The sequence below is a fragment of the Ochlerotatus camptorhynchus genome, unplaced genomic scaffold (assembly GCF_037179485.1).
Source record: "Ochlerotatus camptorhynchus isolate MF236.1 unplaced genomic scaffold, CSIRO-AGI_Acam_v1.1 ptg000045l, whole genome shotgun sequence".
Taxonomy (NCBI): Eukaryota; Metazoa; Arthropoda; class Insecta; order Diptera; family Culicidae; genus Ochlerotatus; species Ochlerotatus camptorhynchus.
The window spans coordinates 214,434-228,886 of NW_027040536.1; the positions used below are offsets into that span (position 1 = coordinate 214,434).

The window sequence follows — 14,453 nt, forward strand, 5'->3', positions numbered from 1 at the left end:
TAGTAGTAGTAGTAGTAGTAGTAGTAGTAGTAGTAGTAGTAGTAGTAGTAGTAGTAGTAGTAGTAGTAGTAGTAGTAGTAGTAGTAGTAGTAGTAGTAGTAGTAGTAGTAGTAGTAGTAGTAGTAGTAGTAGTAGTAGTAGTAGTAGTAGTAGTAGTAGTAGTAGTAGTAGTAGTAGTAGTAGTAGTAGTAGTAGTAGTAGTAGTAGTAGTAGTAGTAGTAGTAGTAGTAGTAGTAGTAGTAGTAGTAGTAGTAGCCTGTGAAGCAATGATGTAAACAAACGAACTTATCCAGACAACCAACGCCTACTATTATTAGATACACTCTTATCTTGATTCAGAGAAATATTGAAAAATTACTAAAAGACTGCCTTAATGACAGCGTTTTTATTGTGTTCGGACTGTTTCGTGTTCCACCATCATAATGCAAATAATTTAAAGTAAATATTTTTCAATTTGTTAAACTAGTCTTAAATTTTAACTTTAAATAGCTTTTATTAAAAAGCTGTTCTTTTAAAACTGTTAATGACATGTAAGTTATTGATGCGCCTCCACTAAACTGAAGTTCAGAAGTCTGAGTTGTCAAGATCTCCAATAAGACATTCCATGAGACAGCTGCAGTCAGCTGATTTTTTTGTTTGCCGAGAAGTTTTGACAGTTCACAGTTGAACTGACATATCTTTCCCATTGAAAATAGCTTTGTTTATATTTACATCTTGCATCGACAACATCTGATTATTTACACACTCACAGCTTTTTGGCTGTCAGGTCAACTGCGAAACGTCTCATGGATCGCCTTATGGTGTAATTGTAAATTTAAGGGTTACCAACGAAAAGGTCACATACACAATGAAAAAAAAAAAACGTTTGGGTAATTGAGTTATTGTTTTAGCCGAAATGGTATATTTTAACGTTTAAAAAAAAGTTACTTTGAAAACCTGGAAATAATCCGTTGAAGTTCCGAAAAAAAAACCTGTAAAACTTAGGGAATTTATTTAGCAAAATGAGTCGGAGAGCATCAACTTTTAGTACAAATAAATATATTTTTGCAATGCCTTTTTTTTTTTGTTAATTTTATGTTTTATACGTATAATCTTACATGAGCGAAATGCTTTAAATATATATTTACATTTTCAGTCATATAGGACTAAGATCTAACCCGCCCTTTGCCTGTATTTTTCAAAACGATTGTTTTTCACAAATGGAATTTTTTCACTGTCGATGACGTTTAAAATGATTTACCTTTCCGTACGTACGTAAATTGTTGAGATATTGTTAAAAATCTAACACTGCTCATTGACCCCAAACTCTGCCTACGGATTCTAAATTCGGCCTAACGCATAGAAATGCCATTCAAACGGCATTGAATTCACTTCGGCCTACCCAATGAAGGTAAAAATTGATTCGGTCAGAGCGCTTCTTTTGTTTTCGGGATAATGGGTGCAAACATTCATATCACGCGATCTCATTGACTTCGTTCGGTAGATTTAAAACTAAAGTGTCGCACCAAACGCATAATTGACTTGCTAACGCTGAAATCATGGATTTGTTTGATGTTTTCTGGTCGATAGACCCAAAATGGACGATTAAGCCGAAGTAGTTATCTACCCTACGTCACGAAACATCGGTTGATGGCAGTGCTGCAAAATTTCGACAATACACGGTGATACTCAAAATTCTGCTTTGGTCACTCGTTTGAGCTAACAGTCATCGTCAAGGCAAACCATGTCAATTGTCAGTAGCATTTTTGTCAGTGACGAACATGTGCTGATTTGTTTATTAGCTAAATTTGAAATGAAATTAAATGGCTTGAGCAAAACAATTACATGGAGCCATTAAAGTGAATAAGCATCTACGTCCTGAACCGCTTGAATAACAATAATGTGTCTCAGAATGCAAGAAATTACACTTTCTGTTACCAGGTGAATCTTTGTCATTGACGAAAAAATGAATGAGATTTTGACAAAGATTTTTTTGAGGATCAAGTCTATCATTGACTATGTGAAAAACAATTTTGTCAATATCGCGCAAAAGTCTGTCAATGACAATGACAAATCTCAGCACTGGTTGATGGGTCTCACGAAAGACGAACTGAGCAATGTCAAGGACTCTTTCACTCGTCCGCTTCATCGAAGCTTGAAAAAACACGAATGAAGTGATGGGAGAAAGAAAAACAAACGATTGAAAATATGTGTGTAGACGCCTATAGAGGCTAGGATGATGCGAAGCTGCTCGACTTCAACAAAAAAAATAAAACTAGCGGTCTCTTCGTCGCATCGATTTTGTGGATTGATATTTTTTTATCGGTATTTGAACCACCCTATTACTTAATCCATTTGTTGATGAATGGCCCATTTGAGCTACTGTGCTACCTGACCTATAACGAATATACGTTGTATACGAGTACCCCGAATACAACGTATAGTTCGTCTAATTTTACATTGCAAATGCTATGCAAAATTAGACGAGTCGAGTACCCCCGTATATAACGTATATTTGTTATAAGTCAGGTAACACAGTAGTGATGACTTCGGTCTAATGATCTAGGGGAAAAGTTGGCTTCGGCAATACCTTAATCTATTATCGTCAGGGGGTTAAACAAAGTCCTAGAGCACTCAAAGTTGGCCAAAAGTTGCTCTGAAACACAATGTATCCACATGCCAAAATTGAGCTCTCAAGGACGTTGTTTACCCCCTGACGATAATAGGTTAAGGTATTGCGGAAGCCAACTTTTCCCCTATTACACAATTTATCCCATCCATTTCAAAACCTGGCTACGCTTTTGATTTTTATCTTCCAATTCTACACTCTTGTTTACGGTGCTAATTGCTACGATCCACATACTTGAGAAGACGTAATAACATCATCACAAAAACTATAGATTTTTTTATATTGCTTCTAATGTACATAAATGGTTTGTTGTGTATTGAATAGACAATAAAATTTAAGTTATAAAGAGTAGAGATGTTCTGTTCCTGCTTTTTGGATTACAATCCAAAACAACAACAGATCAGCCCATCACCGTGGAAAAGCTTCCTCTTCGTCCGCTTCTTTCATCAGTCCATTAGCGATCGAAGTGAACAGTTTGGAAAAGAATTGTTCTACCGCCGGTCTACCCTTCTCCAGGAGCAGTTCAGGGCTTTCGTTGATGGCATCGTTGGCAGCTTGCGCTAGGCGTGGTTTACCCTTCAGAAGGTTCGTCATGTGGAATTTGGCATCACCGGCAAATTTGATTTTCACATCAATCGGATGGAAGCGCATCGTCTTCTTACCGTCATCGTTTTCCGCGAAGAAGTATTTTATCTTTAGCAGTAGCTTAACGTCATCTGAAATGGATCGTTAGATGTGATTTTTTTTGAGTCAAAGATCACTTAAGCACCATACTTATATCCAATGTTGAGTCACCATCTCCATCGATCAAAAGCAACGCAAGCCTCATCTTCATGTTATATTTTCCCTTTAACTGCACCTTATCCAAAGTGACCAACATGTTGAAAGTTTTGCTTTCGACATTGACGCTAAAAAGAACGTGTGTTAGTTCCATTAAAGTTTGACTAACTCACCATTAATAGCTTACCGCATCTTATCTACGTGGAAGTTCTTGGTACCTGACACGATTAAATTTCGGAACGTGGCTTGCAGGTTTGCTCCATCGTCAATGACTAACCGATCGACGAACGCCGGATCCAAGCTGGGCAACTTGGTACCATTACCATAGTCTCCAGATACGAGATTGGATCGCATTTTTTGCACTACCGCCAGCACACACTTGTCCAGATTGAGATCATCGCGGTTACAAATGCTGATGGATGGAGCTGCAATAACAAAACAATTTAACAGTCCGAAAACTATTCCAAATTGAAAGCAACTGTTTAATACATACGTATGTAACCGTTTACGCAACCTAACACTAACAGTAACGCAAATCCTAACATCTTCTTTTTAGTTTTAACACCGTTCCACTTTTCTTCAACTAATGTCACTAAATGCGACAAAGATCATCCTGAGTTGATCTTTTATACTAACGGAATCTACAGAACAAGCAGTAAAATTTTGCGATGGTTGCAAAAAAGGAGTTGTTGCCACCAACACCATTTAGGCCTGCGAAACAAAAAAAAAAGAGTAATGAATCTCCAGAATACAACGTTTATCGCCAGTAGAGCATATAATTCTGCGTAATGTTTCTTTTTAGCCCGCCCCACATGGTTTGCTTGTTAATTAAATCGCTAGACTAAGAGAAAAATATTCCATTGCTTCGATACGTCAGTGGTTTGGCCTTTCTGAAGACCGGATAAGAATGATTGAGATGAGCATAATTGAGTGAAATAAATCCGGTTAGGTATAATTATTTTCCATTACATCCAAAAAATGCTCTTGATACGCAACAACTCGGCCAAAGAAATTCAAACAAAGCTGCTGCTAATTCATCAGTCTACCATGGATAACTGGAAGAGCTCTTGTGGAAGGTTTTTAGCATGAACAATGTGCCATAGATATTTGTTTATAGCATTGAAGTCATGAAAATAAATTTACAAGCATTACTACAATTCTTGTTTGTTTTGGATTGATATGTGTATGCGTATGTAAGTAAAATCTCAGGATGTTGAACTTTGCGAAACTGTAAATATGTCTCAAATCTTCACTCTTTATACCCTACTCACAATTTACTCTTATTATTTTTTTCTATACCCATTTTACACGTTCAGATATATGGCTATGGTCCCCATGTTGATAGAGTTAATAGTCATAAACAAGCAACCTTTAGAATGCCAGCTCAGTTGGTTGTAGGACAGCAGCTACCCAAGTATTTAACACAAATTCATAGAATTGTGTTGAGTAAACTGCTATACAGCCAAATCCAGTCATACAAAGCTTATATAAACCTCTATTGAACATGAGTGTTGCTTGGGTAAACCGCTCTCTTCGGAGGAGTTCTGCACAGAGCAGTTCCAGGCCAAAGAACAAAACAAAATTTGATGTTTGACTCGACTTTCTCCGATTTTCATGAAACGTTTTGGGCAATCATTCACATTTTTGCTAAAATTCTGCCATTTTGAATCTTGTTTTTTCACATAGGACTACATCTGTGATTTCTATATGGGGGTACATTCTGTAAAAAACCGAAAATGAAACATGTAACAAAATTATGAAAGATTTTGAACGTTAATAACTCAGCTGTCCTTGGCCCAATTTCAATAATTTTATCAGCAATCGGTTGGAAATATTTCTACGCATCTAGAACTTTATCATTTTCAAATTGTCACTATTGGAAACTTCACGAATCTGCAGCTGTTGCTATTATAATTAAAATTATCACCAATTGCCTGCGAGAAGCGATTTCCCTAACACAGATTTCTAAGTTGAATTCCATCCCGTTTCGTGGTTAATTCAATAACCGCGTGGTGAGTGGTGGTGTTCTCCAGTTAACAACGAAAGGCTCCCGGCAAGCAGATAGCTATCAAGGCTGCCTTCAACCACTGATCGGATTCAGTTCCAATCACCGTGTGTGGTGGTGTCCGGTCGTCATTGTTCTCCAGTACACAACGAAAGGCTGCCTGCAAGCAGCGAGCTGCAGCCCACATGAGCATCCATAGAAGGAGAAAGTACCCGTACCGCTATTGATCGGAATCAGTAGCTCTTCGTGAGTCGCTGTGGACCATCTATGCCAATCGCGTCACCCTCATTCCAATCAACATACAGCTCACCAGCCTCATCTGAGTTTCACACCATAATAACACCAGCACTACTCAATCATCACGACAAAACGGTCCTTTTCAGGACCACCATAAATTTGTAAAAGAGTATTATAATATTTTCAATCGGATGTCAATTCTCATATCAAGAGAGCTGGAATTCTTGAAAGTTAAGGCTCGCCCACACAAATTTTATATCATCACCAGGTAGGGTAAGACTTCACCTACCCGACGGTAATGTTGGTTTGCGTGGGCGTGCCTTAAATTCCTAAAACTCATCGAGAGAAGTCATTGTTTACAAAAGCTGTTACGCCTAATTCCAGCTCTATCTAGATATGTTTAAATCTAACATAACATGTACTTTAAGGCAACATTGGGGGTGCAATTTCAAAAACCAAAGTCGGTCGTGGCATAACAGTGGTCTGATTTTGATCCAGAGATGATGGATTTAAGTTCTTAATACGTCAATCGATAGGATTATTTTCTACGAAACTGTTAAACTTAAAACTTTATAATTTTCAAAATGTCACTATTAAAAATTGCACGAATGTGCAACTGTTGCTATGATAATTAAAATTATCACAGATTGTCTGCGAAGAGCTATTTTCCCTAACACGGATTTCAAAGTTGAATTCTATCCGGTGTCACCAAACGGTGTTTATTCAATCACCGCGTGGTGAGTGGTGGTGTTTTTCCAGTACACAACAATAGGCTGCCTGCAGGCAGCGAGCTGCAGCCCACATGAGCATCCATAGAGGAAGAAGAAGCCGCATCGCTATTGATCGGAATCAGTAGCTCTTCGTGAGAAGCTGTGGGCCATGTCAAGCGCGTCATACTATAGAGTATAAATAGAGAGAAATCCACTCGAATTCCTACACAAAAAACCAGCTCCTGCTGTAGTTAACAAATAAGATTTATTATATAAGACCGCGTACAACCCCTTGTAGTTTTTTTTTTGCAAAATGGCGTCTTTGACATTTTTCAATAAATTGGAGCACGAAAACGTCACTTCTGATCATGGAGTAACCCAATTAGTTTTTATTTTTATCAAAACCAACTGAGCGTGAAAACATCAATCTACATGCACTTCTCTTATATAAACTGTGACCAAAATGCATAAGCCATTACTATACTCTCAAAAGAGAAAAATTGCATTCTGTCTTCATCCAGATTCTATCAGACCCCGTCTCGATGAGTCTCATCGTCGCCCACTGGTCACCATAGCCGGTCGAACTCCAGCCGAATCTAGAGCCACACTACCGTTCATACTGGCGACAACGAAACCTTACCCCCAAGCTCCTCCCCTGATGCTATCATTTGATAATGTACCTTTCTAACCTCGAGTAAGCCGCGAATATTCGGCCCAATTCCTACTAGACATAGAATTAAGTGAATTTTGTTACAAACAAAGAACAGTGAATTATCGGCTCGGTAAAGCTAACGCGATTGAGCCTTACAGATTCTGTCAGACAAACAGATTGATCTTATATGGGCCACCTTATGAGTGCTCACGTGCTCCTGTAAAGACATCCTAAGTAACATTGAAAGTTTTATCGAAGTTTTAAAGCATTCTACAAGTGTAACTCGTGGTCTAAAGAACCAAAATTGATACTAGGAAGGAATCTACATCTCCAAATGAATGAAGGAATTTTAGGATGCTAACTTTTACTAAGCACTGAAGGAAATTACACCGCCCATAGTGATAAAACAAACGCATGCAAAATATTCCACCATAGTGTTAAGATCTAATTTCAGTCGTACCAAGTACAAAACGACCTTTACAAAAAAAAAATTCGAACGGTTGTGAACACAAAATGGAATATTTATATCAAACATTGCTTCTAAATTGATTTACCTTTCAACACGTAATGGAATATATGATAAAGATTCACAAATTGATGAGATATTGTTAAAATTTACAATTGAGGAGGAGTGATCATTTTTCATATGATGTTTGCAACTTAGTCCCCCTTATCATAATTGGAGGTGAAAATTTAATCAATTTTATAATAATTTTCCTATAATATTTTCATCTCTTTTCTTCCTTATAATTGGAGGGGACAATTTTCATATGATATTTTCATCTTGGTCCCCTCTTATCATAATTGGAGGAAACAATTTTTCATATGATGTTTTCACCTTGGTCCCTCTTTATCATAATTGAAGGGGACAGTTTGGCATATGATATTTTCATCTTATATCTTATATCTTATATTTTCATATCTTATCATAAATGGAAGTGACAAATTGTCATAAGATATTTTCATCTTGGTCCTCCCTTATCATAATTGGAAGTGACAATTTGTCATAAGATATTTTATGTAAGATAAGATATATTTTATATAAGATAAGATATATTTTATATGAGATAAGATATAAGATATATTCATAATTGCAGGTGACAATTTTTCATATGATATTATCACTTTGGTTCCCCTTTTTCATAATTGGAGGAGACAATTTGTCGTATGATATTTTGATCTTGGATCCCCCTTATCATAACTGGAGGTGACAATTTATCTTATTATATATTCACTATGGTCCCCCCTTATCATAATTGGAGGGGACAATTTTTCTTATGATACTTTCATCTTGGTCCCCCTTATCATAATTGGAAGTGAAAATTTGTCATATGATATTTTCATCTTGGTCCCCCCGTTATCATAATTGGAAGTGACAATTTGTCACATGATATTTTCACCTTGGTGGCCTCCTTATCATAATTGGAAGTGACAATTTGTCATATGATATTTTCACCTTGGTCCCCCCTTATCATAATTGGAGGAGACAATTTTTCATATGATGTTTTCACCTTGGTCCCTCTTTATCATAATTGAAGGGGACAGTTTGGCATATGATATTTCATCTTGGTCCCCCTTATGATAATTGGAAGTGACAATTTGTCATAAGATATTTTCATCTTGGTCCCCCCTTTTCATAATTGGAGGAGACAATTTTTCATATGATGTTTTCACCTTGGTCCCTCTTTATCATAATTGAAGGGGACAGTTTGGCATATGATATTTCATCTTGGTCCCCCTTATGATAATTGGAAGTGACAATTTGTCATAAGACATTTTCATCTTGGCCCCCCTTTTCATAATTGGAGGAGAAAATTTTTCATATGATGTTTTCACCTTGGTCCCTCTTTATCACAATTGAAGGGGACAGTTTGGCATATGATATTTTCATCTTGGTCCCCCTTATCATAATTGGAGGAGACAATTTTTCATATGTTATTTTCATCTTGGTCCTCTCTTATCATAATTGGAAGTGACAATTTGTCATAAGATATTTTATGTAAGATAAGATATATTTTATATAAGATAAGATATATTTTATATAAGATAAGATATATTTTATATAAGATAAGATGTAAGATATATTCATAATTGGAGGAGACAATTTTTCATATGATATTTTCACAGTGGTCCCCCTTATCATAATTGCAGGTGACAATTTTTCAAATGACATTATCACTTTGGTTCCACCTTTTCATAATTGGAGGAGACAATTTGTCGTATGATATTTTGATCTTGGATCCCCCTTATCATAATTGGAGGTGACAATTTATCTTATGATATATTCACTATGGTCCCCCCTTATCATAATTGGAGGGGACAATTTTTCTTATGATGTTTTCATCTTGGTAGTTTGAGGTAATTGGAGGTGAAAATTTTTCATATAATATTTTCAGCATGGTCCCCCTTATCATAATAGGAGGTGACAATTTTTCTTATGATATTTTCACCTTGGTTCCCCTTATCATAATTGGAAGTGACAATTTTTTATATAATATTTTCACTTTGGTCCCCCCTTATCATAATTGAAGGAAACAATTTTTCATATGATGTTTTCACCTTGGTCCCCCTGTATCATAATTGAAGGGGACAGTTTGGCATATGATATTTTCATCTTGGTCCCCCTTTTCATAATTGGAGGAGACAATTTTTCATATGATATTTTCATCTTGGTCCTCCCTTATCATAATTGGAAGTGACAATTTATCTTATGATATATTCACCATGGTCCCCCCTTATCATAATTGAAAGGGGACAATTTTTCAAATTATATTTTCACCTTGGTCCCCTCTTATCATAATTGGAGGAGACAATTTGTCATATGATATTTTCATCTTGGTTCCCCCTTTTTATAATAAGAGGTGATAGTTCCAACAATGTCGAGGATGTCTGCGTGGATTTCGTAGAGTTCGTTTGCAGTAACGTTTGTTCAGATAACGGTTATATGTACGATAATTGCTACTAGCACGTGCTAAATGTTGCTTACCAAAAAGACAAGGAGACTGGCGTTTGAGCCGTCGTAAATATGTATTTCCCCAAGGTGGTTTCGTAGATGACCTGCCCAGTGGGACAAAATCACCCAAGCAACTCTTCAACACACTGGTAAAGTAACCTACAGAGCGGCGCCGGTGGTGTAGTGGTAAGCGTGATTAACTCTCACCCCAGCAGGCCTGGGTTCAATCCCAGTCGGCGCCGCCGGGATGTTCTGAGGCTAGAAGTAAAAGCCGTTGGACCCCGGTTCATGAGTTGATGGGTCGATAGGTAGGGTCCAGGTATGGGAGCTTCCTCCCTGGCGTCGGTAGCATTGGTAGCACGGAAAACAAGATCGACGGAAAAAAAATCAAGGAAAAAAAGTAACCTACGGCAATGTCAATATCTTCAGCGGATGTGCCAGTCAGTGTGGCGAAGCGCTTCAAATAATCTTTCAAAATCAGCGCGGTGAAAGTCAAATCCAGGTTCGTCCGGGAAACTCTGTCGAACGAGCACGTGATTGGTTGATTAAGGCTAAAAACTTTGATCAATGTACAATAAACTTTGCCTGAAGAATAAACTTCTAATATTTAAACAAGTTTTAAACTGGCCATGTTTACGCTGTGCCAATATGGTCCAGTTGTTGCACTAAACAGCACTTCAAAGGATTCAGAATAAAGTTCTGAAGATGATTTTGAAGTTGCCTCCCTGGTACAGTGCTACATAGAATTGAGAATGGTAAGACTTATGCGCATTATACTTGAATAAGATTTAGTTTTAGTTTTAGTTTTAAGATGTCAATTGTTATTCTGACATGCAGGTTTAGAAAACCTGTTTAAAATACTGAAGGTAGGAACAATGTAAAAACACTTAGATGTATATCATAACAATTAAGGCTAGTAAGTTACTGAAGTAGCTGGAGCACCTAGGTTAAAATGAAATGTAATTTATTTTGAGTTTGAAAATTTCAATTTTCAACGGTTTACTATTGATAAGTAACTATCATTTTTATGTCAAATAAATCTTACATTCAATCTGAATAAAATGGTGCAATACAAATTGAATTTCATTCATAAATGACCATGTTTCGTCACATAATTTCGTCACACATTGTTTAGATTTGCACCCCAATATAGTCCACAAAGTCGTAGTCCTACGTCAAAACAATCCGAACCGGTTCAATACTTTGATAATTCTCCATCTACAACGGTAAATTTATCAAGATGTGCAAAACGAGCAATGATTAATGACAAATGTACCCACACCCAATTATTATCGAGCCGTAATGGTCTCGACCTATGTGAAACACGTGATCCCCAGTACCGCAAATATGAATCAAGGTTTAACCAAATCTGGGATGCTCTTGCTGGTTCGCTTGCTCGTTTGCCATAGAGTTGCTCAATTATTAGGCTATCGTATTATTCATCGTGTGAGAAGAATTTCAGCTCAACGCCAGTGGGAACTAATAACAACTTTCAAGTTAAACAACATCGCTTAGAACAGAATGAAATTCTGAAACACGTTGACTCACTAATGATCCTTGCATATGTAGGTGTGTTTGGGTGATCTCAGATCATAAGGGTTTGATTGTTTTTTTTTCTGATAAAATCGTATGATATAATCAATGCAACCATTGAAAGTAATCATTACTACCACTAATATGAAGCTGATTATCGGGCTGAATTCAAATTCAGGTCAACAGTTATTAGGATCTGGAACGGGCCAATTTGCGTTAAATCCGAGCCAGTTGGTGATGGTCGATTTGACAGTAGCAATCGTGGAATAAAAAGGACAAAGGGATCATATCAACCATAACTGGCATCACATCAATGTTGGCGTCAATGACGTTGTTAATTGTTTATATGTGCAAAAGGAAAGTTGTAAAATGGAGTGCACGGCATGTTTTAAAGCGATGGATATTCTTGTTTGTTTATGGTTGTTTTATTATGTTAAGCAATGGTGCTAAACTGCGGTAGAAACTCCGAATGAAATCCAAATTAAAATAGAAAAATCATTCTGCAACCCTGGCATCATTGGTCAACTGCGTCAAAAACCATGCACTAATTTGTGAAATGCTTTCATCATAAATATTAAGAAGAATGAGCAGCTGACGCTGACAGAACGCGACGAAAAATTAAAAAAAGATTTATAAAAGTAAGTAAAATTATAGCAAAAATTAAGAATCATCAACCGGTTTGATTTAATTATTTCTAATGCGAAATGGGCTCAATATCTGTTGAATCGACACCGACAGTTTCTTTTGTCAAAATTGATCGAAAATGATCATATTTCACCTCACAACAACTTCTTTATTTCTAAACACAAATCCATTAACATTAAAAAACAAACTTGGTCATTCTAACAAACACTTTTTTTGGACTGTTCACAGCTCACGTTATTCTGATTTGCATTACGGTTCACATTATGGTTTCTTCTCCGGAAGCAACTCATCCTCCTCCGCCCCATCAACCACGGCATTGGAAATGTTCGTGAGCGAAATTTTCAAATTTTCCTGAATGGCTGGTTTCACCTCGTCCAGCAAGAGGTGGGGATTGGCGTTGATTGCTTGATTACCGATCTGCTCCAGAGCTGGATCTCCACCGAACAGATTCTTCAGGTAGAACTTCGCCTTGTCAAACTTGATCTTCAGATCGACCGGATGGAACTTTGTGTAGGACTTGCCATCCTTCGGTTCCAGATAGTATTGGACCTTGAGATTTACCAACGTGTCATCTGCGATAGTATAGATAGAGTTTGATTACGATTAGATGGAGGGTGATTTTCATACGAAAAGAGTTCGTCACCTAGTGTCAGATTGAAATCTCCTTTGCCGGCGATTTTCAAAAGGAGGATGTTCATGTTCAGCTCGTACTTTCCATGGACAAAACAGTTGGGAATTTTTGCTATGATGTGGAAGCGTTTGTTTTCCAAATCGGGACTGCGAAATTAATTTAATTGTTAATATCAAACAAAGATTTCCAATGCAATCAGGTGCGGCTTTTAAACACACTAATTACCGAATTTTCTTGATCACAAAGTTGCTTAGTCCATCGATGATCACATTCCGCATCTTGGCACGAAAGCTTGCTCCACGATCAATATCTAACTTCTCGATGGAGAATGGATCCAGTTTCGGAGCCATTCGTCCACCTCCGTAATCTCCATTGGCGATGTTTGGCCGTATTTTGTCAACCACCTTTATGATGCATTGTGCCAACTGGGGATCATTTTTGCTGCACACTTCCAAAACCGGTGCTGAAATTCGACCAAAGCATAAGGACCTCACATGTTGCTGCAGATTCGAATTTCAGATGGTAAAAAACTCACCAAGCTCCGCCAACACCACGACTAAATTTAAAATCACAACAAAAGCACTTGCTATCAGTTTCATTTTCAACTCGCGCACGCGCCGCTTCTAACCGTTGCAGTCCGACTGTTGTTCTTTTCCAGATTTTTATACGATTTAAACACTTCTCAATACTGATACAATACCGAGATACGCAATCTCCTATCGGAAACACGTTCCCACCCGGAGTTGCTTCGACGCTGTGGTGTTTTGCAGGTTGTTAATAGAGATCATTAGATCAACACTTAATTACCAAAGCTGCTTTATTCTATACCGAGAGAATCCTATCCACTGACAGCAAACGCTTAGGCTAATGATCCTCCTAGTGCAATTACTTTCGTCTTGCGCCCATCACACGCGTTTACTCGCCTAGACATCACAGCCTATATGGGAACAAAATGTGTGAATTGTGTAGTGGAACCCTTTTCTGTACTGCCTAGCTAGTGGATTCCGAGCTGAAATATGAGTAACTGATGAGTTTAACACTTCAATAGTACATCCCCAACTGGTTGTGGTCGTTGTCTAACTGGTTAATGAACATGTAACAATGTAACATAGGTATAGGTTCCTCAATAGGGTAGGTCAACTTTACAACCCCCTGTTCCCCAATACTTATTGAGGTTCACAACAACTGTGTAAAAATTTCAAAAATTTGGTTTTAATCTCGATTTGCGGAGAACCTAAAATTGTGTATGGGAAAATGTATGGTAAATAAAACGATCATATTTATTTGCTTATCAAAAATATAAACATTGATCAAATTTCACCAGATCTTGGACTTAGATTGAAAATACTATACAAAACAACTTTGTCCAAGACTGCACATCGATGTGATCTTTGTATAAAAAGTTACTGATCTTTCACTTTAGCCCAAGTGTTCCACACGTACCTACAACCTCATATACACCTACAGATATGTGCGGAGCAATAGGGCTAAATTAATATAATAGTAACTTTTTTCTCATAAGTCTAGACAGGCTTAGACAAAGTTGTTTTTCATAGTATTCCCAATCGATTTCCGAGATTTAGTGAAATTTGAGCAATATTTGAATTTTTGGCAAGTAAATGCAAAGGTTCGTTTCGTTTCCCATACAGAATTTTAAATTCTCCCGTATATTCAGATCATTACCAAATTCGTTAAATTT

General features: G+C 37.2%; 2 protein-coding genes across 2 annotated transcripts; both read right to left on the minus strand.

The window, feature by feature from the left end:
- Positions 1 to 3,013: 3,013 nt before the first annotated feature.
- LOC135714649 (uncharacterized) lies at positions 3,014 to 3,933 on the minus strand. The gene is made up of 4 exons (XM_065238031.1): positions 3,882 to 3,933; positions 3,576 to 3,813; positions 3,383 to 3,516; positions 3,014 to 3,324 (listed from the first exon to the last, which is right to left on the minus strand). Exons 1-4 carry the CDS (start codon positions 3,931 to 3,933, stop codon positions 3,017 to 3,019), a joined length of 732 nt encoding a protein of 243 aa, XP_065094103.1. The 3' UTR covers positions 3,014 to 3,016.
- Positions 3,934 to 12,210: 8,277 nt separating this feature from the next.
- LOC135714658 (protein takeout-like) lies at positions 12,211 to 13,674 on the minus strand. Its single transcript, XM_065238042.1, has 4 exons — positions 13,290 to 13,674; positions 12,980 to 13,217; positions 12,767 to 12,900; positions 12,211 to 12,695 (listed from the first exon to the last, which is right to left on the minus strand). Exons 1-4 carry the CDS (start codon positions 13,351 to 13,353, stop codon positions 12,385 to 12,387), a joined length of 747 nt encoding a protein of 248 aa, XP_065094114.1. The 5' UTR covers positions 13,354 to 13,674; the 3' UTR covers positions 12,211 to 12,384.
- Positions 13,675 to 14,453: the final 779 nt, after the last annotated feature.